The sequence below is a fragment of the Rhipicephalus sanguineus genome, chromosome 6, assembly GCF_013339695.2.
Source record: "Rhipicephalus sanguineus isolate Rsan-2018 chromosome 6, BIME_Rsan_1.4, whole genome shotgun sequence".
NCBI lineage: Eukaryota > Metazoa > Arthropoda > Arachnida > Ixodida > Ixodidae > Rhipicephalus > Rhipicephalus sanguineus.
In genome coordinates this window covers 146,236,250-146,261,249 of record NC_051181.1, presented here as the reverse complement: position 1 = coordinate 146,261,249, position 25,000 = coordinate 146,236,250, and the positions used below count along the sequence as shown (strand labels likewise).

Here is a 25,000-nt window from a genome sequence, read left to right as displayed (position 1 = left end):
ATAGAGACTCCACAGACACTCGACTGCGCTGTCGATGCAATTTCGTCGTCCCTGCCGTGGTCCGAAACTGCTGCGGTCAGTTGCCGAAGCGTTGAGTGACACCTCATATATCGGAGAAGACGAACTGCAGCGAGACAGGCTGACGCGTGATTTGCTATATCCTGTTGCATGGAAGAGAACAAATAATGACTTATAGTCGGTAACAACCTAAGAATGAGTACAAGATCCGTACAGGAAACCTCGCCGCGCTTCTCTGACCCGAAGGTCGCGGGATGGAATCCCGGCCCCGGCGGCCGCATTTTCGATGAAGGTGAAAATGCTCGAGGCCCATGTACTTAGATATAGGTGCACGTTAAAGAACCTCAGGTAGTCAAAATTTCCGGAGCCCTCCACTACGGCGTCTTTCATAATCATATCGTGGTTTTGGGACGTTAAACGCCAACAGTTGTTATTATTATTATTATCGGCACGCTTGTCAATCACTTAAGAGAGTCATGCAAGATCGTTTCTTTCCAGCCATAGGTACTTTACCTGTACTAATGTAAATACCAGGCATATCGAATACTAAACGTTCGTCGTTCTTATCTAAAATATCACCTTTGGCTTAGCAGTGATCTCAGAATCTTAGGATGAAATTTGCCAGTACATTCAAGTTTTCGGCTTAAAAGCAGCGACGCCAACAAGTGTCTGTATGGGTGCGCCAACTATTGGAATCACGTGAAAAGAGCTCGACGTCACTGAAATGAGCAGATGTGATTGGATGGGGCGTCTGAGCAAATTCTCTCTGGGTGGGACACTGATGGCTGTGGGAGGAGCTTGTGTTTATTTTTAAGCTGTAAGCGACCTGTAGACGATGCTGAGTTGAACAGTCTGAATAAACAGTGGTATTACTGTGCAAGAAACAAAAGGTTAACTTGTCCGTTCTCTTACACTCATTTCCTCGAATTGACTTCTTTCTATTTACTTACGTTCATATATATCTATTTAGGTGGACATCCACCTAAATAGATAAATAGAGATTGTGATAGAGAGAATAAAATAGATTGTTCGTTTATGAATGACACCCTTGAACGCGAACCCGATCCCAATAATGAAATTTCGAGGTTAAGAAAAACTGCCTGTAAAGAACTTCTAGGTCATATTTCGAGAATTCGAAAGTGATGATGGTTAGATAACCATCTTGGTTGAGAAAAAAAAAGCACAGACACACAAGAAATCAACCGGAAGAATCTAAACGGTGCTTAACACCGCAATAGACGATCACTTGAGTTGGAAATGACAGGCCTTACTTTAAAAGACGTGAATACTGAACTATGAATTAGGCAGCAAACAATTCTACATTGAGAATAAAGATAATGTAGTGGATTTAGGCAGGTCATCCGATGCACAAGTCAGGTTGTCGATCAAGAAAATGTGTATAAATCCGGTTGCCCAGTGAAGCAACAAAACGGCCACCGAAAGAATAGGAGCGCAGAAAACATACGCAGGTTACTATCAACGGAAGGTTATTATAAATTTGAGGACACTCTCTGGAGTCACCTGACGCAAGACAGTAATAATAATCAATCAATCAATCAATAATTTATTTAACGTGCCCAGGAACAACCGTAAGGTCTTTGTGCAGGCGCACGCAAAAAAAAAAAAACAATAAAAATAAACTATACAATACAGACAGTCTTCAGAAATAAAAAAGAGCAAATACACGTAGACAAAGAGAAATGAACACAAAAAGGGGAGGAGTAAAATAAGACAACACGAGAAATATTGAAGGGGAATGAAAAATTAGATTGCATATATACAACTATGCGGAAAGACGGAGAAGGGAAGACTTTGTACATTGTGCCATACTATGTCAAAACAGTACAAAGCTCGGATAAAAACAATGATTGTGCACTATGAAAAATGTCAAGATCAAGAAAATTAACATTATAGAGACTTTGTATTCTGTGAACGGTAGAGTGGTGGAAGAAGCAGGCGGGTACATGAAACTGTCTGTTCTCTCTGGTTAACTTACGCGGAATTCGAAAATTAACACAATTGAGAAGTACAGGGCAGGATATGATACCGTGGACTAGCTTGTAAAGAAACAAGAGATCAGAACGATTTCGTCGGCAGTGAAGTGATGGCAATGATAATAATTCAGCAGTATTTGAACGAGATTTTTTAGCAAAGCGATGGTTATATATGCTAAGGAATTTTTTCTGGACTCGTTCAATGGTGTTACCGCTGGATTGAGCAATGCCATTCCATATCACGGACGCATACTCCAGTTGAGGAAGACATAGCGCGGTGTACAATTTTCGGAAGGGCATAGGAGAACGGAATTCTCTAGACAATCTGCAAACACAGCCTAGGGTGCGAAGACCCCGCAAAGCAACACGCTTAGAGTGAGCAGAAAAGTTTAACGTGCTATCAACAACAACACCAAGATCACTGATCTCATAAACCTTGCATAAGGACACAGAATTAACAGAGTATTGAAATGACACGCTAGATGTTTTGCGAGTGATAGACATGAATTTTGTCTTCGAGGCATTCAGAGAAAGGTTATTAGCGTTGCACCATTCGGAAAAAGAGCGCAAATATGACTGCAGCAAGCGACAGTCGTTAACTGAATAAATTTCCTTAAAAATCTTGATGTCATCGGCATACAAGAGGAAAGAAGAATTACGAATGGCAAAAGAAACATCATTAACGTAAATTAAAAATAGGAGTGGGCCTAATACTGACCCTTGAGGGACCCCACTAGTCACTTTATACAAAGAAGACGTTTGGCCATTTACCGCTACATAACAATATCTATTGAGCAGATAGCTCTGCAGGAGATTCACAACCGACAAGTCAACATCAAATTGCGCAAGTTTAACCATAATCAGTGTGTGGCTGACTACGTCAAAAGCCTTGCTCAGGTCACAGTAGATTACGTCAACCTGTCCTCTCTGAGAAATAGGTGTGGAGATCTGCGTCATGAAACTAGCAAGATTCGTGGTAGTTGAGCGGCCAGCAAGAAAACCATGTTGATTTGGAATCAATGAGTTTTTCACACTAAAAGACAATATTTTGTGAAGAGCCAGTTCGAAGATCTTTGATGTGGCACATAGTAGAGAAATCGGGCGATTATTAGAAACATCTGTCTTAGAGCCCGACTTAAATACTGGGAAAACACGAGCAGTTTTCCACATGCTAGGAAATGTGGAAGTGTCCAGGCAGTTATTAAATATCGTAGTCAGTACTGGGACAAATATAGTACCATATGCTTTTAGTATGGCGGAGGGGATGCCATCTGGGCCACATGATAAGGATGGTTTTAAGCGCTTAATGCATTCGCTGATAAGATTTTCATCCAGCGACAAAGCACTGGATGAGCTAACTGCCTTGGGCTGTTGTCTGATATCAGTGCGGGAGTCTGAGGCCTTATAAACGGATGAGAAATGTGTGGCAAAACAGTCAGCGACGGCATGCACTTCTACCCCATTTGAGTCTAGTAGTCTGAAGGACTCTCCGCTTTTGCTAGACCGTTTACGTACATACTTCCAAAACTCAGCCGGCCTGTCAGAGGCGCTTTTTTCTAAGAATTCAATGTACGAACTATGATCCCGTTTATATAGGCGTTTAGAGAGAGTTCGAAAAAAGCTGAACTCTTCCTTCCACTCGCTGGATGGAGAACATTTAGATTTCCTGTGTGCGTGATCTTTATGCTTCAGTGCACTGATAAGTTCAGATGAGAACCAGTGGGGATATTTACGTTGTTTAGGTATATACTGGGGAATAAAATTAAGCATGCTGCTCAGTACAAGCTCCGTAAACCTATCAACCTGGTCATCAACATTAGGTTTCTCAGTAACCTGTGACCACTCAATGGTGGACAAGTGATGATAGAGGCCCGTGTAATCACCTCGCTTGAACGCAAATCTTGGAGATTTGTTTACGTAACTGCTGTAGCTCGTTGTTTCGGCTGATGCAGATAATCTTACGTTAAGTGGTGGGTGGAATTTGTCCGGACGTACAAGAGAGATGTTGGAGCGGGAAACTTCAAGGGGTTGATCGTTTGACACACACAGGTCTAAGACGTTGCCACTGGAATTGACGACTGAATTATGTTGCACTAGGGAATTAAACGCCAGAAAGTCCAAGAGCAGGCTGCACTTTTTCTCTGTGAAATGATTGTAATGAGCAAAGGTAAGCGTGCTCCAGTCAATTCCAGGTGCATTGAAATCCCCAAGAACAATAATTATGTGCCCACTATGAGAAGATATCACAAGTTCAATAGAAGACATGACATCGTGAAACGAGGCAGGGGAAATGCTGGGCGGTAAATAGAAGCATCCAATCAACAATTTTTCACGGCGCTCAAGGTTGATTTCTAGCCAGATCGATTCTTCGATAGTTTCTAGGTCTTTCCGTCTAACGGATTTCAGTGAATTGTCAATGGCAATCAGCACGCCACCGCCTTTCTGTTTGGTTTCACTGAAATCTCGGTCACGGCGGAAGGTGGTGTAGGTCGGGGGAAAAAAGTCCGATGAGGGAATTTCAGTGCCGAGCCAGGTTTCAGAGATAGCAATAATAGGAAAAGCAGACGAAAGAACATTAGAGAACAACTCGAGTGTCTTGGTACGCAGACCCCGAGCATTTTGGTAGAATATGTCTACGTCACACGGCACTTTGGATTCCAGTCACTATCTCAGAGGGATGAAGCATGTCATCGCGCAGCTCCCCACGAAATGGCTTGAAGAGGCATCCGAGGGGCCACATCGAAGGGTCATTCAGGCGTTGTAGTGTTTCCTCGTCAACTTCAATATAGAATGAAGAATATGACTGGAACTTTGTTTGAAGTCGCCGGCAGGAGATGGGAGACAGATCCAATGAAGCAATATGTTTCTTAATGTCAGCAGTAGTGGTGTCCGGGCTTAGCTTCGTAACAAAAATGGCCTTTGGCCATTGTGGCCTTTGTGGCCGTTGAGCTACAGATATAGTGGATGTTTTCATAACTCCAAACGAGGCGGGTTTCTTCTTTCTTTCACCCACAGTCACCGCTGCACAGTGTTGGCGGTAACGCGTTACAAGTAACGGCGTTACCGGTAACGCGTTACTTTTTTCGGTAACTTAGTAACGTACTCGTTACTATTTGGGAACTGTAACGGGTAACGTACTTACGTTAACATTTTTCGGTAACGTGAGGTGTCACGTTACTCGTTACTTTTTTTTCAATTATCCCGGAAGTTCTACACAAAATTCCCTCGTCTCATAGGCGCCACTATTGCAGAGCTCGCCCCGACGTTCTATTGTCGCAGCGGCGTACTCATGCCTGCCCGCCAGGTGTTAAGAATAGACTGTAGGGCGAGTTGGTAATTCATGATGAATGAAAATAGCGCGAAAAAACGTAGGACGTGACGAAGAAGGCTACATCACATGGGCTTGTGCTGTAGCCTTCTTCGTCTCGTCCTACATTTTTTCGCGCTATTTTAATTTATCAGGCGTTAAGAGTACCATCCAATGCGTCTTTCGAGTGCTTACTTAGTGTAGGTGCGGAAGTATTCGTTAAGAAAAGAGGCAAACTGTCCGATGTCAGCTTTGAAATGCAGCTGTTGCTTTATTTCTACAAGAAGCTGTAGTTATTAGAAAATTCTCCTTGCAATAATCGAGCGATGGTTATCAACTTTGTTTTCAAAATGAAATTTGCTTCTTTCTATCGGCAACTGTGAGTACACGTTTCAATAGTTACACAATTTCTCAGCGAATGAGGCAGACCTTGCACACTTTCACATAAACGCTCGCAACTTTTGAGGCAAGTATACAGAATTTTAAAGGGGGAAGATGCATATGTGCTCAAATCTTTTTCCCCCAGAACTAAGCCGTTTAACCATTTCTTTATGACTATTTGCTCATCTGCCTTGTTAGTAGAAGCGCTCCGTCAGAATTACTGTAAATTTGTTGAGAGTTGTGGTGTTTTCTTTAAGGAGGGGGGAGCGTTGATGATAAAGTCTAACTTTGTGTTTAACGTCACACTGAGAAAATAGATTTACCATGTGCTACAGAGTTAGCAGCCATCACGTATAACTGTACAGGCGACTTTAGGTCACTCCACTATTGCAAAGCACTGGCGTTGCCGGGGGGGGGGGGGGGGGGGGGGGGTTCAGCCTTCCTCTCCCCTCTCCCCCGAAATCTTTCAATTTTCCATGTGTATATGTACAGGCACACATACAAACGCACACACAACCATATATATACATAAAGTATGGCTTAACGCCCCCCGCCCCACACTCCAAAAAAATTTCTGGCTACGCTACTGTTGCCATGGTACGACACATTTGTGCAACTTGTTCTCGTTAAATCGGTACTTCGCGCAAGAATTGTCGTTTGTGATAGAAGTTTTGTGCGAAATATATATATACACTTTGTAAAACTGTTATTTGGAGTTCCTACAGTGGAAATGCAGTGAATAAAATTTCTGACCACAGAGTAACGGCAGAAGTAACGTCCGTTACTTTTTTAGGGTAACTGTAACGGTAACGCGTTACCTTTTTTGAGAGGTAACGTAGGGTGGTAACGCGTTCCTTTTTTGTTAGCGTAACGAGTAACGTATTTAGTTACTTTTTTTCGGTAACGCCTACAACACTGCCGCTGCAGAAGAGGCTGTCACAGGCATCACACTGACACGCTCCGACGTGTCTACGTCAGCTGGCGGCGAAATCGAAGATGAAAGAATTTTGGAGAGGGGTTGTTCGGAGAACGCAGGTTGCTTGGAGGTCACAGACGGGTCAACGGTCACGTGCGCTGGGGGTTTCACAGGTGCCTTCACTGCCACGGCGGCCGTGCGGCGCGTCAGCTCCTCACGCAGGAAGCGGACCTCTGCACGAAGGGAGGCGACCACGCGAGCTTGTTGTTCAACACCGCGGGAATGATCCTTACGGAGCCGCTCGTTGTCTTCGCGTAGTTGGGATACCTCGTCGCTGAGGAACGAGATTCCCTCCAATGCGTCGAGGAGGAGGCGGCGCAGCCCGGCGAGTTCGTCACCCGGAGGGGTACACGTGGAGAGGGAACCGGTTTGAGAACTGCAATGCTCACCGCTGCACCCCGACTAGTTGCTTTCGCTAGGCTTACCAGAAGCACGGCTCAGATCACATGAATTGCAGCAAAATGAGCGCGATCCAGACTTCAGGAGTTGCAGCTCTTCATCAGGCCAGGTTACACATTTCGCATGAACGCGTTTAGAGCAACTTTCACAGCGGAAAAACTGCTGCTTACCGAAAAACGGGCAGGAGCATAGCAAGCATGCATCCCGACTGGGAGCCATGGTGCGGGACTAATAATAATAATAATAATAATAATAATAATAATAATAATAATAATAATAATAATAATAATAATAATAATAATATCCCAAAACCACGATATGAGTAAGAGGGACGCCGTAGTGGAGGGCTCCGGAAATTTTGACCACCTGGTGTTCTTTAAAGTGCCGTGGCGTAGGCAGAAATTTTTTTCGTGGGAGGAGGGGCGCACCTTCTTGATCCGACATTGGCTCTGGGCAGTGGGCAGATAAGTGGGGTCGAGTGTCATTTTGTGCTCTGTATCCCATGGGAGAAAATTTTTTCGGGGGAGGGGGGGTGGTTGTGTGTCCCGATGTGCCCCCCACCCCCTGGCTACGCCATAATTAACGTGTACCTAAATCTAAGTACACGGGCCTCAAACATCTTCGCCTCCGTCGAAAATGCAGCCGCCGTGGCCGGTATTCGATCCCGCGACCTTCGGGTCAGCAGTCGAGCGCCATAACCAGACCACCGTGGCGGGTTGACGCAAGACTGAAGCAACAGCAGTTCGCTTGGAGAAGCTTTCTCCTAGCAGCGCTCAGCAACTAGGCTCAGGACGATAACAGCTCTGTCTATTGCATCGCAGACAAATGATGTGTAGATTGGCTACCAAGCCCCATTGAAACTCACTGCGCTTACGCTGCATATCCTTGTCTCATTTTCCTTTCGAGATCGAAAGCTTTGCCCTCCTGATGCAACTTCTCTCACGGAACTTTATCGGCGAACCGTAATTCTAACGAAAGGCGGCGAGTTTCATTAGCGACAGTTCGCAGCGGCTTCGGGTTGGCTGAGGTGAAAGGTCGACGCCTGTGCTTCGTCGCTTCATCAAGGGTAGCGCCTAATTCCACGTGACCTTCCCAGCACACTGCTTGAGTGATTTCACAACTATGCCCGTCACCTAGGAGGCCTGTGTCGTAATGAATCCGTGGGCTGCACATTTCGGCAACTGTTAAAGAGCGAAGCTGTGTCTGACTAGAATCCCGGAATTTCCTCGCGTCCGTAGACATCGACGGATAACCATTCCACGAATGGTAGAGGAAAGTGGCTGACTCCGTCCAAGTTGCACAAGATTAAACGATATTGCTTAGTTATTTTAAAAGGCTTCTCTAATTACGAAATAAAACTTGCGTGTTCACGACGAAAGCGTTCACATTCCTTTATTATTATTGTCGTTATCTCCGACAAACATCAGCCATGGTATTCAATGTTTCATCCTAAAACCTGGAACAGTAAATGAGCGTCTACTAGTCTCATCGCATGCGTTACGCATGCGGAGAATCGGCCTAGCAATCAAATTCATGTGTGCTATGATTGCGCTATGTGACGGCCGCACCAGAGTTAGGATTCTCGAAGAGCAGCGTGAACATGTTGGTACACTGCATTTAATTGTCTTGTTGTCAGTCATTTCATGTAATGCAGTGTTCAATCGTTCAAGGCTACGCCACACATCTCAAAACGCTATATTTACTGCTGCAGAAAACGAAAGAAATGGTAATGACTCTTCGCGGGTTCTTTCCCGACTGCTGTGGCCGTATTGCAGTCAGGGCGAAATAGAAGGCCACTCTTACACTTTGGTTACTTGCACATTAAGACTCCAGCTGGTGAAAAACCAATTCGGAGTCTTTCGCTGTGACTTCCCTCATGATTGGGAAAAGTAATTGCAAAAACACACAGGAGACACTGAGACAGCACTGCTTCGCGTTGCTTCTCTCTGTGTCCCATGTATTTTTTGTAGTTGCTTTTCCTGATAATGAGTCACCAACTGGTGATTCACACCGACACTTTTAAGTTGCCTCATAATCAAGATCATTGTTTTGTTGAAGGCCCAGAGCTCGATTAATCGTACTTGTTTCTCAAATACATGACGTTTTCTTCGTGCCACTGCCACATATATTCGCACCGTTCGCGCCATTTCAAAACGCTAACACTGACTCAGTAATTACAGCTAAAGCGGATGGGAGGCGAAGACAACACTGCACGGGCAAACCGAAGCCGAAATGGGCAAACCGAAACCAGTTCGCAAGTGCAAGCAGATTCCCCAAAAACTGTGGTACTATGACCTGACGCGTCTGTATTGCAAAAAGCCAGAAATAAGGTGCTGCCTATTACAAACCCAACAATGATCACTTCATTTCGCGTGTGCGCCTGCGTACAATGATGTATCCTACTCCTCCACAACTCTCAGCGACCTTTCTTTCTTCCAAAGATTAGGGTAGCTAATCAATCTCAGCCTAGTTGAGCTGCCTACCTTTCTCCCCCTCCCCCCCTCTCTCTCTCTCATGTAGCTCACCTCTGCGAACCTTCATTTTCATTGTTGGATTCCATAAGGATACCAGTCTGAAGCGTAGTGCTGGTACCCCGCCCCTCAATCCACACTGTCAGAACGTGAGGGCTTACAACTCTTTGCTGAAGTTGGCCGACAACAGAAAGAGAGAGAGAGAGAGAGAAATGTCGGATCCGAGTTCCAGCGAGCATGCCTGTATTAGTACGTTCTGCTCTATTTTGAAAGCAGCGAGGAGCAGGGCGAGGAGGAGAGGGTCGGGCACGCCTCTTAGACGCCTGAATGACGACAGTGAGCCTGATGGAGGCCAGTGCACGCGGCCGTGGCATTGCACTCGGCGGCATCGATTGGATGTGGCAGGCCCTTTAGCGCGTGGCTGCGTATGCCCCTATTGCTCCTCAGTCCTCTCTTCCCGGGGCTTTGGATGGGCGTAAATAGATCTCTCCACTGCGCTGCATCAAAGAAAAGACTGGAGTGTTGAGGTAACAGGATCGGAGGCTCAAGGTCCGTATAGACAAAGTTGTTGCTTTGGACGAATATTTCGTCATCACTACCATGGCACGCTACTGAGGAAAAAACAACCATGAAAAGGCTCGAAAGTAAGATATGGACATAAATGTAAGATTTTAAAAAAATCCCAAAGGCCAACAAAGATAGCGAAAATTCTGCGTCATGAATCTCAAAGAACGGGCTTGATCTTCAGTCACTAAAGGAATGGCTGGTCGGACACCTTAGGCTACATAGGCGTGCAAACATGTCTACGACTGAACACATACTTATGAAAAAATAAACATGACCGACACGGCTCCGCTCGCCTGCTTACTTCCTTACTTTCGTTTGTATTCGCAGCGTTTCGGCTCGCTAGGATTGCGTGAAAGGCTGAGTGTTTCAAGGTGGACACCACTCATTCAAGCACTCAATCAACTACCGCTCATTCTGTGAAAGAACACCAATGATAACATGACTGAGCGCCAGGAGCATGCGTATACATATTCAATTTGACTTCACAGAGTGTCCCATAAGGCGTTTTTGGCGATAATTTACACTAGTAAACACAATAGACTAACACACACGCGTGAGTGTGAGGGGACGTATATTATTAAAACGAAGGGCACGTGAACGAGGCCTCATTTCTGAGTTCCATCATGTAAGAACCGATCACTGCCCCGCCACGGTGGTCTAGTGGTTATGGCGCTCGACTGCTGACCCGAAGGTCGCGGGATCGAATCCCGGCCGCGGCGGCTGCATTTTCGATGGAGACGAAAATGTCTGAGGCCCGTGTACTTAGATTTAGGTGCACGTTAAAGAACCCCAGGTGGTCAAAATTTCCGGAGCCCTCCACTACGGCGTCTCTCATAATCATATGGTGGTTTTGGGACGTTAAACCCCAGATATTATTATTAGAACCGATCACTGCGCTTTTGGCATAATTACGTGCCTTTGCACTGCCCCCGTAAGATGAAGATCGTTTTCTGAGTGGCCATCAAACGCCAGAACTTGCATGTCACCTAATTACTTCGACTTTTTACTCGTGACAGCAGCTCTATAGAGATAGCCCATATTTAGCCGAAAGCCAGCTTTTCCTTCCTATTGCTGCACAGTATAAGCGGGGCGCTGCAGCGAAAGGAGGGTGAGGGACGACATAAGCTCTAAAAGAAAAGTGTGCAACGAGGCAAATTGAGCCGTGCGGAGTACATGTGCGCCGGATTGTCTGATGGCGAAGATCCTTCTTGCGCAGATCGTATCGACGGCACTGCAAATGAGCGCGATAACGAGTGGAGAAGAAAGGATCGAAGAGCGGAAAATAAGTGAGGCCAGAGCAACTTTCTGCTGGCTGGGAAAAGTCGATGGACGAGGAAAGACGAGAAGGGGCCAATTTGTTTCCGATATTGCTAGCACAAAGCGAACGCCGAAGATATAAGCAAGCACTTATAACAAAGAAGAATATTTGAGGAGGGGGTGAGAATGAAAGCGCACAAAAGAGTATGTCATAATGTCCTGACATCGAAGCTACGAAAAGTTGGCGGAAGTGAATGTCACAAAAAAAAGGTAAGAAAGAAGTAGAAGAAACAGAAGACCTTGCTTTAAATTGAAGAAACCATCGCAATTTTGTTTCGAAAGTAGCGACGAAGAACAATTTCGTGTTAACGAAAAATGTCGAACGCTAGACGAAGTGATATAGGAGTTGAGTGGATATTGAAATTTATTTAGTATGGGATGTGCGGTAAGTGACGTTACAATTGATGTATAGTTCAAGTGCTTATGAATACTTCGCTTTGTTTTTATCACAGAAAACGATGGACTTTATAAATTAACTTAATCTTCCCAAGTTATTTGATACGACTGATCGCTTTCTGAGACATTAGTTGAGTGATAACGTAAGTGATCCCCAAGTTTAACGCGTCATCTTTGATAAAAGCAACTGGTGTTTGAGATCAAGCGCCGAAAAATGAATAAGTTTGTAACACTTTCCAATTACGGCTCTGTCTCTGCGTTTCAACGGGTTTAGTAGCACCTCTTTCATTCAGCTTCTTTTTATCGCACTTCATTAAGTGTACGTCAATATATCCTTTAGACGTCAGCGTCCCACCGCCTGCCAAGGCAAGAACAGCTGTAAAAAGCAACTGCGATCATATTATCTTGCTGTTCGCTGCCTGCAGACAGAAGGTACGTTAGAGAAATAAAGAAAAATGCGGTTATTCCTCGCATCCACGTTTGTTCAGCAATATCAGCAAGGTTAAAAAGACGTGTTTGCAGAGACCATGTCGTCATGGATCATTTATGTATTTACGTATATCGGCTGCGACGCGACGTTGCCTTGCAAGTGTTGATTTATTACGGATAACTTGCGCAATAGGCTGCTGCTAAATATATTTTTCATATCTGTGTCGTGAAGCTGTGAGTGGCTTCCTCTAGCGCCATCAGAAATTGAAAGTGATACATGTGTTACGTTCTACCGCCATCATGTTACCTCGCTGAATCAGTTAGGAAAGGAATTAATGTTTCGCAGACCAAAGAGCATGACAAATTGCTACGGCAGCTTTGCCGCATCGTCGAAGATGTTTCATGCTAGACTGGTTAGTAACATGTGAGACCTTTCGGTAAAGACGTTATAAAAGAGGAGGACTCGGTGACAGCAGACGCCGTCTGACTGTCACGCTGTTCCTTTTTTTTTTTTTTTAGCGTATGCGTGCCCCACTCGAAACGCAATAATGATGTATAAACACCGAGGCGATGCTTCTGTCACGGCATGTAATGGATGATACGATATGGTTGACTGTCATTTTCTAGAAACCGAATCGGACGAAAACAGCCCCGGGTTTTGTCTTACGATAAGAACGGACGCTGAAACTAATGTGTCACAATAAGTTCAGCTTTAAACGCATCAGGATAAAATACTTGCGTGCAAGTATTTTACCTCACTTTAGAGAAATTGAAACTAAAATCTCATTAACTACAAGCACAACTTTGTCACGCGAAATAGCTCATCCCCGTCTGTATTAGAAAGTTCACACTCGACGTAAGAAATAAAAAAAGGATATCTATTGATGAAACGTGGTTAAAATTATATGCATTGCACCTGAGCTTCTCAAGTTGAAGCATAAAACCGGGTAAAAATAGGCTGCCAAAAGGCAACAGCAGCCGCCAATAATGCGGCTGCCTTAAATACAGATAAGACAAACCCGTGATAAAAACGTCAGTGACTCAAGTTAACGAAAAATCACCTGCTTCGTTGCCTCTAGCAGGGTGAAGGTAGAAATTAGACGCATGAGAAAAAAAAAAGAGATGACAAGGTAGATGCGTCAAATATGCGCAGTGGCACGTCTTGCACCAGAAACGTAAAGCATCCGCATATCCAGTTTTTCAAACGCAAAGCTCTCTTTTATCGCCTTCTTTGGAAGCCACTTAAGGGAAGCCTGCTCTAGGAACTCCCAATAGTTAAGTAGTTCAGTAACTATGCATGCATATTACCAGCTGTTGTGGCTGGTGAAGGAAATATACTGGCAAGAAAAAAGCTCACGAGGATCCAAAATGTACTGAGACGCATGCGAAAATGCGCACAACGGATGTGCTTTAAAACCCAAGAACAACCTATACAACCTACTGTTGGAGTTTGGAAACTGTTTGGCTTCTCTGTGCATTCTTTCCAGTTGTCTCACAGTTCACGAACCTATTCTCATAGATCACTTGCGTATTTTCGTGGGCGTGTAAGGGACCAGACCCACATGTACCCTGATAGTATGTTCTTCGCGCTACTTGTTTTAATCTCTTCATTCCTTCCACCCAGTGTAGGGTAGCAAACCGGACGCTCGTCTGCTTGCCCTCCCTGCCTTTCCTTCACTCCCTGATCCTTCGTATATTGGCTGTGACACGACGTTGCCTTGCTGATGTTACAAGCGCCAACAACTTAATGTTGGCGCTTGGGATTCTCAGTGTATTCTCTCCCGCTGTGTGAGAGTTCGTGAAAGTACGTCAGTAATGTAGCATGAACTTTTTGATCCCTACAAAGCGCTGCGCGCAGCGCATCCTTTAGGGAACCGCGCGAAGTGCTGCCATCTAACGGCATCTCCGAGAAAATGTCATATAAAGCTAGGTTGCGCTGGATGGATGGATGCTATGAGCGTCCCCTTTAAAACGGGGCGGTGACATGTCTGCCACCAGGCTCGAAGAAAAAAAAAAAAAAAAAAAAACTTCCTTGTTTCATGTTGGCCTAATACCTTATCTACATTGATTAAATCTATGTTATTATACCAAAAATATAAATTCACGGTCCATCTCTCTGCCTCTTAAGGCAGAATGACCTTATTTTTCCCCCATTATTTATTTTTGTTCTTTATCTCTACTTTTCTGCCACCAATACTCTAACCGTCTCTTACTTATTTCTATCGCGGACGTGTTCAGCTTTCCATTGTTGTCCCTAAAACCCAAGGCTTCATGTAGACTCGTGCCCACACGTATACCTGGGTGAATATCGCCACATTCAATCAGTACATGTTCCATCGTTTCCTTAGTTCCCCCGCAGCATGTACATTGTTCTTCTTCGTTACTAAATCTCGCTTTATAACTACGCGTTCTAAGGCAGCCCGACCTTGCTTCAAACAGTAAAGCGCTTCCCCTTGAATTATCATAAAACCTTTCCCTCCTTATTTCGTTTTTTCCTTTTCGGTAGTTACTCAGAGCCGGCTTCTTTTCCATCGCTGTCATCCAATAAGTCCTCTCCGCCTCTCTGACCTTCCGCTTAATGCTCCTTGTTGCCATATCGCCCGCACTGCCAGCCGTATATTTACTGGTGAGCCTCCTAGTTCTTTTTCTCCACTGCGTGTCAACGCTTTTTCTATACAAATACCTGAAAACCTTCTCTGCCCATCTACTCTCCTTCATTTTCCTCAGCCTCTCTTCGAATCTCATTTTGCTCTGCGCTTCCCTCACTTCAAAGCCTGTCCATGGCGCCGTGGAGCCATCTCCTCCTGGCTCCACGGCGCCATCTCGCAGCAGGAGATGGAGTTTCTAGGAGAGCGCCATCTATCGACGCCTCTCGAAAGCGAAACTACGTTTTCCATCAGGTCGATTATCGCTCTCTCTCTCTCCTCCTGTTTCTCTGTCTTTATGTTCTTTCATTCGTGTCCTCGATTCTTTCTATCTCACTCTCTCATCCACTCTTTCTATTTGTCTGCCGCATTGTGTGCTCTTCTCCATCAGCTGCCCTTACAGTGTGGCTCGCGGTGTTTGGCCCTTTCAGTGGGAGGCAGCCCTCGTCGGCTCCGTGTTTGCCTAGCGCGAAGCAAATTTAATTGAAGAGGCGCGACATTCCTGATTGCGCCGTCACTCTTTATTTGTGTACGTACGCTCTCCTTGACCGCCCAACTCGTTGCTCGTCTGTTGACGCTGTTCTTTGAATGTCCTGGCACAAAGCTCATGAGAGTATACGCGTACGTTGTGTAATTTAGTGCGCCGTACATAAAAAGGCAATTTAAACACTTAGGTAAGGTTCTTCCCTGTGGTGAACTTATAATTTATTGAAGGCTACGGCATATATGGGTCATTCCAAGTGAAACGTCCCAGCCCAAAATTCGACCACCAGCGGTGCTATTGAAAAAAATTGAGCTAGAAGGTATTTATGTGAGAGTGATTTTAGTAGAGTATTTTCGTTCAGAAAAAATATCTGGTCACGTGACGGCCTTTTGAAAATTCCGGCGAGATGGAAAAGTTGGGTGGGAATATATTACGCGTGCTCATCCTTGAAACTGGGTACAATGGCACATTGTGTTTTAAACCATTCTATTGTCATTTGTCTTGCACGTGACGTCACGAGAAAAACCATATAATTATTTTCCGGCTTAAATAGGCTTAGCAAAGAAGCAAGAAAACGTGCAAATTCAGACAATTTTCGTAAAACCGGCGGCAATGTTTCAGCCGCAAAAATTTTATAGCTGTTTTACCAGTCAACGTAGCATCTGCTAAAAATATTTTTAACCTTTGTAAGCTAGCGTTTATTGAGATAAATGCTTGCAAAGTTGACAAAAAATGACTTTTTGGGGAGATTCACTCGCAAATTAAGCATTGAGGCCCTCTAGATAAAAATATGTGAGAGGGTTCTTTATACGCTCCAACGTCTTCTCTTGTGATGTGGAAATTTTTATTCCTGTAAATTTTGTTTAAAGCGAAAAAATAATTTTTGATGTCCACAACCAATGTCACTGGTAGGCGCTGGCAAACAGAATCGTTTTCCGTGATTTTAGGTAAATTATTGCGATTGATACTTGGTTAGTTCTGTAGCTCATATTATTTAAGACCTTGTTAGCTTATTTGCACTGGTTTTGAGCATTGGCAGCCTTGTTTTAGGTATGTATATATTGACCATGAGGCATCAGACAGTAGATGAACGACAAGCCGGGCCCCTAAAGGGCTACATGCTTAAAATAGAAATAACGTTTTGAACTTTTGCTACCACGAGGAGGACCACAACCTATAAGAAGAGTGGAACTTCCTTGTCACTTCCCATGTCAAAAGCGCATGCGACGATGTGGGCGGCCCACTGAAACATCCGGCAGCAAGAGCAAGTCTACGAAGGCCATATGGTGGTCAGATTCCGCCACCACATGCTTTCATTGGCTGGACCAAAAGTAATGTAAAGAGTGTTACAGTGATTTGGTTGCCACATTGCAAAATTCAAGAAACTAGAACCCAGCTCGCTCAGAGATTCGCCATGGTGATCTGTGTCAAAGGGACCCGACAACTGTACCATTTCGAACCGCCTACTCCTTCAACACTGTCCGCCGCGGTGGTGTAAGAGTTACGGTATTCGGCTGATGAGCCGAAGGTCGCGGGTTTGATCCCGGCCTCGGCGTTCGCTTTTCGATAGAGGCAAAATGCTAGAGGCCGTGTACTGTGGGATTTCAGTGCATGTTAAAGAACACCAGATGGTAGAAATTTCCGGAGCCCTCCACTATGGCGTGCCTCATAATCATGTCTTGGTTTTGGCACTTAAAACCCCAGATACTGTTATTACTTTTTCAGAACAACGTGTTGGGATTACATCATTCTCCAACACTCATGAACTTCAAGTGAGAAAGCCCGTATGAATGACAAGGTGGCTTACTTTGACATTAACGATTAAGGTGTAGAAAATGCGACCAGAGGACGGCACATCGGAAAACAATAGGCCTGAACAACAAGAAATTTACGTTTTCCAGCCATAATTTCCTTTTGCAAGTGTTGGTAAACCATGAAACGCTGTTCTCATGCTAGTGTGAAACACCAGAGAGCAAGAAATCATGTAATTCACACATCTGTGTGGCATAAAATGAAGCAGAGTCAGCCAATAAATACCACTGACAAACGCTAATGCCCATGCTGTGCTCGTCTGCCTGACTTCCCCCTAGTGCCAGTTATGAAGGCACGAAAGTAAGCTAATTCCGATATGCGTATACACTGATGCGAAATCACGCTGCCATAGTTTGCTTGAAACACTAACGGAGCCCTCATGCAAGCCCAAAAAATCGCTGAGAAAAAGCACGCGTTCTGCAGAAAAGACAGACATCGGTAGTGCATTCCAGTGACATTGGTTGTGGACGTCAAAAATTATTTTTTCGCTTTAAGCTAAATTTACAGGAATAAAAATTTCCACATCACAAGAGAAGACGTTGGAGCATATAAAGAACCCTTTCACATATTTTTATCACGAGGGCCTCAATGCTTAATTTACGAGTGAATCTCCCCAAAAAGTCATTTTTTGTCAACTTTGCAAGCATTTATCTCAATAAACGCTAGCTTACAAAGGTTAAAAATATTTTTAGCAGATGCTACGTTGACTGGTAAAACAGCTATAAAATTTGTGCGGCTGAAACATTGCCGCCGGTTTTACGAAAATTGTCTGAATTCGCACGTTTTCTTGCTTCTTTGCTAAGCCTATTTAAGCCGGAAAATAATTATATGGTTTTTCTCGTGACGTCACGTGCAAGACAAATGACAATAGAATGGTTTAAAACACAATGTGCCATTGTACCCAGTTTCAAGGGTGAGCACGCGTAATATATTCCCACCCAACTTTTCCATCTCGCCGGAATTTTCAAAAGGCCGTCACATGACCAGATAAATTTTCTGAACGAAAATACTCTACTAAAATCACTCTCACATAGTTACCTTCTAGCTCAATTTTTTGCAATAGAATCGCTGGTGGTCGAATTTTGGGCTGGGACGTTTCACTTGGAATGACCCATATGCCTTTTATTTTCCTTTCTTTAAAACGTAAAACAAAGACACACGAAAAATTAAAAAAAACAAAACAAAAATAACTATCATGACTTCATTGACATGCCTGTAGAGCGTGCTCCTCCGCAGCATAAGTGCTTATGAAACAAAGCCAACTTCACAAATTTTCGTGCATTGTTTTATATGCAAAACAACCTTAATAGTTTACTTCCCTTCTTTAAAGCGCGTATTTGGTCGCTCTCTTTCCAAAATAAGCTAAAGAAAACTTTTATAGCTCCCTAAACACTCACTAAATAATTGTAAAAAGTGCGTATGGTTTAACGTGCCAAGTCGGTTAGCATTAACTTCCTCAGACCCTATGAAAACATTGCGAATGTAATTTACTTCTAGCTTGTTTAAAAATTGAACCAGAGATAGTAACTCATCAAATAAATTAATCTCTAACTTGAAGCTTGATTTATGCGCAGGGATTTATTAAGGTAGGAAAGTTAATAAACTTATCGTGATACGGCTATATTATAACCAGCCATGAAAAATGTCTGTCTAGCACAGATTTTTTTTGCTTCGAAAGCCTGCCCTTAGGCATAGTAATTGGTGGTGTCAAAAATATACATGCAAATTTGCTTCGTGTATGAAATCTAATAATGATCGTTGGTAAGGTCCACGGATCCAGCGGTCGAGGTCAGACTGTGTGATTCCTTTATTAATTAATACGTAGAATCGACAGACCAGAATGCGATATGTATTCGTTACATTTTCATTTCACCTGTTCACCTTTAATCGTGCCATTCTTACTTCTTTCTAATGTGAACGAGTGCCTCGCGTAAACCAGCTTGACAGACATTCGATTTATGACCGGTAGTTCTCGTATATCGGGCTGAGAGCACACGCATACGTGCCCGTTGAACAAATAATAATCATTTCGAATTCAATAAAATCGTTTTGTTCGTTAGAGTCAGGCATATTTCTATGCGAGAGTTATTTGCTCTTGGAATGTTAAGTAGACATACATACATACATACATACATACATACATACATACATACATACATACATACATACATACATACATACATACATACATACATACATACATACATACATACATACATACATAACATACATGCATGCATGCATGCATGCATGAATGCGTACATACATACTACATACATAACATACAATACATACATACATAATACATACATACATACATACATACATAATACATACCATACATAACATACATACATACATACATACATACATACCATACATACATACAAATACATACATACATACAACATACATACATACATACATACATACATACATACATCAATACATACAACATACATACATACATACATACATACATACATACATACATACTACATACTACAGTGTCCGGAAAAGCAGCCATGTTCCTTTGTCAAAGGAAATCTGCTTTTTGATCATTACGTTGACTGAATATATTGAAGTTATGAGACTTATTTACTGCATTCCACTAGTTGCGTAATATTGATTTCTACCAGCATTTATTCCCGGCTCTCAAAACAAGATGTTCTATGACCAATAGTTTTACTAGTGCCAGACGCAAACATGAGTAAACGTGTTTCTCTTCAGGTGCTATGGGGAGAGCTGCTTCAGCTGTTGCTGCTGCTGTGGTACCAAGCGGCACAAGTTGCACCCGTCACAGGACTCAGTGCCCGTAAGTAAACTTTTTTTGCTACGTAGCGCCCCAGAAACGTAATGTACGCTTCGAAGCGTGGTCTTCCGTTCGTTGCCATAAATATAAAACAAACGAGAAAACAAGTCATTAATAACTAACCTCATTCTTTTCGCCCAAGCGACTTCGTAATCCAAGAAATATGTTCTAGCAACATCTTCTTTATTTAAAACATTCGCAGAGTGCCGGTGCGTGACGTTCGACGACATGTATGGAAAAGAGTACGGCGTGTTCACCTCTCCGAATTACCCGGTGCCGTACGAGGAGAACATCGAGTGCATCCTCTTTCGTTTCATCGGAAGCCCCGACCAGATTGTGCGCATCTCATTCGAAGAGTTCGATGTACAGCGGAGCAATCTCGAGTGAGCGAATTCTGCACCTCATTGTGTTGTTGTTGTTGTTGTTGTTGTTGTTGTTGTTGTTGTTGTTGTTGTTGTTGTTGTTTTAGGCCAGAGTTTTCATGGTGTTCCTCTACGGTATGCCTGCTAATTATATTCTTGTTCTATCTCCCTCTTTCTTCTGTGTATTTGTGTATGCATTTCAAATAATAATAATAATAATAATAATAATAATAATAATAATAATAATAATAATAATAATAATAATAATAATAATAATAATAATTGAACGTAATACTCAAGAACATACTTTTTAAAGTTTCAACAAGAAAAGCGCTTAAAGAATATGTGCGAAAACTTATTCTACCACGGCATTGATATTATCTATCAATGCGCTGCCAATTATTGCTGTCAGTATACTCAAGTGTAGAATGCTGGCCAGTGGCCATTCAGAGTCCGCTAAAATTCACTTTACATCGCCGTTAATGTGATGAATATGTGCTTAATAAAGCTTTAGGTCTCTCGAGAATTTATCTATATATGCATGCGCTGTTGGTGATCTACGGCGCAGTTTTCTCCTTTATCAATTGATTTTAATAACTATATGTTTAAAATAACTCAGGTCCTTACATTAGTTTAAAAATAAAAAAAGGAAAGAGCTTACCTATCTGCATTCTACCTGACTCAATGTAGGCTATTCGTGCTCATAATCGTCACCAGCACCTGGAGTAGCATGTCATGCAGGCGAACAGCCAGCCAAACATTTCCAGCTTCATTAAAATGTTTATCTCTCTTCGTGCTGCACATAACACTCCCAGATCAAGCAATACCTACAATGATTATGACGGCATCGGGTTAAGTGCCGGCTTTGAATAATGAGCGAGAACACTTTTATGGAGTGTCTAATCGCGTAACACGTTTCTGAATGCTTCGATTTTATTGCGATAGCAATTATATGGACAGTCTCGGCTGGAAAATGTCCGTCCCCGTCGCCGTCATTCACAGTATATGTATAAGTATGTATATATATAGAAAGTCCACAAAGAAAAATAATTAAGAAATTCTTTCCGACGCGCGTAATCGAACGGGTGACCTCTCGCTTTGCAGCCCGCCGCGTTGGACGTTAGGCCACGACAGCACCGTCTCCCAGCCTGCTAACGGCGAGCTATTTATATATACCATGTAATTCAGCATGCTTTCTTAGTGGCCACATAGATGGCGCGACGTGCGCGTGTGTTGCGCGCTTTAAAGATCGTCGCCCCGCCCCTGCGAACGCCGTTGCTGTTCGCTCTACAGGGCGTCATCGCTTTCGTGCGCTTATCTCAAGGAAAGAAGGGGCGGCCGGTGGGGTGCTTCGCTTCGCTCGCTGCAGCGGCCGCGTTTGCGAAAGGAGCGCGCTGTTCAAACAGAAATAAGTAACAACTGTGACAATTAGTTCGCGCTCGTCTTGTGTGTACCTGTTCGTTTGTTTCGTGCGTCCTGCTTTATGTTTGAGCAGTGCGCTTCAAGTGTCGAGCTGTGACGCATTAGTTCGCGCTCGTCCTGTGTGCGTTCTTTTCGTGCGTCCTTTGGGCTCGAGCGATGCGCTGGCGATTTCGAGCTGCTTTCCGTTCTTCGCGTTACATTACAATTTATTGCTATCGCAATCATTGCTTCGCCGTTGCGGCGAAACTGTGACCTTTTTTTTTCTGTAACCTTTATTTCCCACGCTAAGAGTAGCTGATCGAGTTAGCACTTTGTCACGACATCCATTACCACACTAAGCTGTTCTGTTTTTATTTAAATCCACAGCCCAGGTGCGAACCGATGGATGGACAAACAATATCAAGCACGTGTTGTCTGAACAGGAGTATGTCCCTCAGCCTGTCTGAGGCACTTATTGTAGTTCAGGCAGCCTGTATATCATATTGTGTTTTAACAAAACATGTCTCTTCACATCGCGCTGTGTTCTGCAGTGCTAATCAGGTAACTCCTCTGCAAGTCTCCAATGTGACTCCAACTTTCCAGTCACTCAATGGACTTTTGATAGTATCAATAGTAAACGTGGCGGCAGAAACACGACCACGCAGGAACACGTAGACAGCATGGGTACTTTATTGAAGAAAACAGGCATATAAATCCATTTTTCGTAAACAGATGCGCAACGTGCGTGTGCCTTCATCTACCTAACCATGTTAACAAGAACTTTCCAGTGCTTGTGTACATGGTAACAGAGTGTGTGTCCTGTCTATGTGTTTCTTTTTGTTCCTGCGTGGTCGTGTTTTCGGCGCCAAGTATTGATATTACAAATGCACTGACTAGCCCAACAGAGAGTACTACTACAGTATTTTTGATACTTCATCTAGCCTGTCCTTCGGTGGCCCGCCTTTCAAGGCCTTCATCGTTCTTGGTAAATGACAACGACGTACATTTTTCGTCCAGGTGTGTGTACGGTGACTACGTGAAGCTGTTTCTGCACCTGGACAAAGAAGAGGCGGTGAACAATCGCAGCCCGTACAACTCAATCCTGTGCGGCAAGATCAACGACATCGAGCAGACCCACTACTCCTCCGGGCATGCGCTCATCTTTGAGTTCCACTCCGACTGGCGCCAGGGCAACAACTCTGGCTTTAGGGGAACGTACCGGTTCCTTAGCAAACGTAAGTGAGCCCAAGGACCTCGGTAAAGTACGCAAGTTAAACGTTTCCTTAAAGCACTGTGATTGCGTCACTAGAGAAATATACGAACAAACAAAAACCGATACAAAGAACACTTTTTTAAGTATTCTTTTCAACATAATACAAAAGTAAAGTGTCCTTAAAGAGTATAAAATGGAACTAAATTATCTTAGTTTTGGAAAGTTCATGTAGCGCTTAGTTAGAATAAAGAGCAAAAAGATATACAAACATTCGACGTAAATACGTTTTCTTTTAGTTAGCTAGGAATAGACCTTTTTCAAGCACACGAGCGCCACGAACGGGCGCGCAAGCGCTCATGGAAAAAGTGTGTACGCCGCACCCAGCGCGCGGGCCTCACACTTTAGCTCTCCGCTTACGCCGTGCCAGCACTTGTGTAACATATTACTGCGTAAATCAGTCGTGAACTACTTCTGTGTTTAACTACGACGCCCTCTCTACGATTTCCATCTGTCCAGTGTTCCCGCGTGCCCCTGTCGGACCACCTGAGCGGTTCCGAAGCGTCATTATTATTATTATTATTTCTTTGGTGCCAGCATGCCCTACGGCATAAATTAAACAAAAAACTACAACTCGGTTTCCTAGACGAATTCCGTGAGCAGTCATTACAATTCGTGAATCGTGGATCCAATCGAAATCAACGCCCACTGACACTGTTGACGAGCACGAGGTCAGGCTTTAATAATTGTGCGAGACAGTATGCACTTAGCAAAGTAAGATACATTGTTTAGACAGCGTGCGCGTCGCTCGTACCGCAGGTAACAAAAGATACGCTTTTATCACCATTGGTTCACACTTACGGCAAATGTTATATTTTGCAAACGCCGGTTGTGTTTTCGCGTATTGCCTCACATGTGACAACACTATGGATATATATAGTCGTGCACGGGGCAAATGCGAAATTACCTTTGTAAGGTCATAACGACTAAGTGCAGTCGGAAAGCGCAAGAGAGTTCATAAATGCTCAAGCGAAAAACTGTCTCTGGCAATACGACGCGTCTCGCTGATATCAGGACATTACAAGTAATCATTGAATAAATATGAATTCGGTTAGATGGCCGACATCTACATCTTTAACCTACATCAACGTCTTTTATATGTAGGTTATCCTCGCGTTGCAGTGGCCACTGTCCCTGAACGTTTAAAGAAGTCGGTTTCATTAAGTCCGAACATGGTTGTAGAACTTCGATAGGAAAAAATGTGTATTATAAGTATTCCTTACATTCATTACGTATCTCACAGGCTAAGTAATATTCGTGCCGCAGTGTAGAGAAAGAATGAGCAAGCAATAGACGAGATGCGGGATAACATTTGTTTCGGAAAACACACCAATAAATTCCCTGATTGCCGTATACAAGTGTGGTGTGTAAGGTTCCTCTTAGATGCGGCCGCTTCAGCGTAGGACAGACGGGCCGCTGTGTTAGAAATTATTGGAACAAAAGAGATCGCTAACCAGAGGCTCACCTCCTAATCATCTTCACAGTGCCGAGAATGTAAGTGCACGTCGAAGTTCGATGAATGCGCAGTTTTCTACCGACACAGGAATGAAGAAACGCGTTCAATGATTGAGGCGTGGCATATCAATAGCAGTGATAGCGCATGCGTTAGTTAATCGTCGATTAACTTGCATAAGAAGAAATCAAATGTCTTAACAGCTATCTGTCATGTAGACCCCCACGCGTGCCGGATTGATAGGTTCGCCGATTGCACGGGCATGCGCAGATAAGATTTCCTTTCTCTTTTCTTTTTTTCGCCGTTGTGCGCCTTTGTAGTTGTTAGTCGGCGTCTGTGGTGTCGTTGACTTCTTCCTATGTGCCCGTGTTTGCACGCCCTGTCTTTTAGAATGAATTCAGTGTTCCAGTTCATATATTATTAACATCTCGATGATATCGGCACGCGATAATACGCATGCTGCTTAACTGCTAGCATCCGATGCATATCCGCTAGGTAATACCGAC

At 43.7% G+C, this 25,000-nt stretch overlaps 1 protein-coding gene across 1 annotated transcript in view; it reads left to right on the top strand.

Annotated features, from left to right (window-relative positions):
• Positions 1–25,000, top strand: part of LOC119396698 (suppressor of lurcher protein 1-like) — a 259,810-nt gene that overhangs the window by 22,708 nt on the left and 212,102 nt on the right. Inside the window, 3 exon segments of the mRNA XM_037664005.2 lie at positions 19,927–20,011; positions 20,211–20,391; positions 22,789–23,006. Coding sequence (XP_037519933.1) covers positions 19,927–20,011; positions 20,211–20,391; positions 22,789–23,006 — 484 coding nt within the window.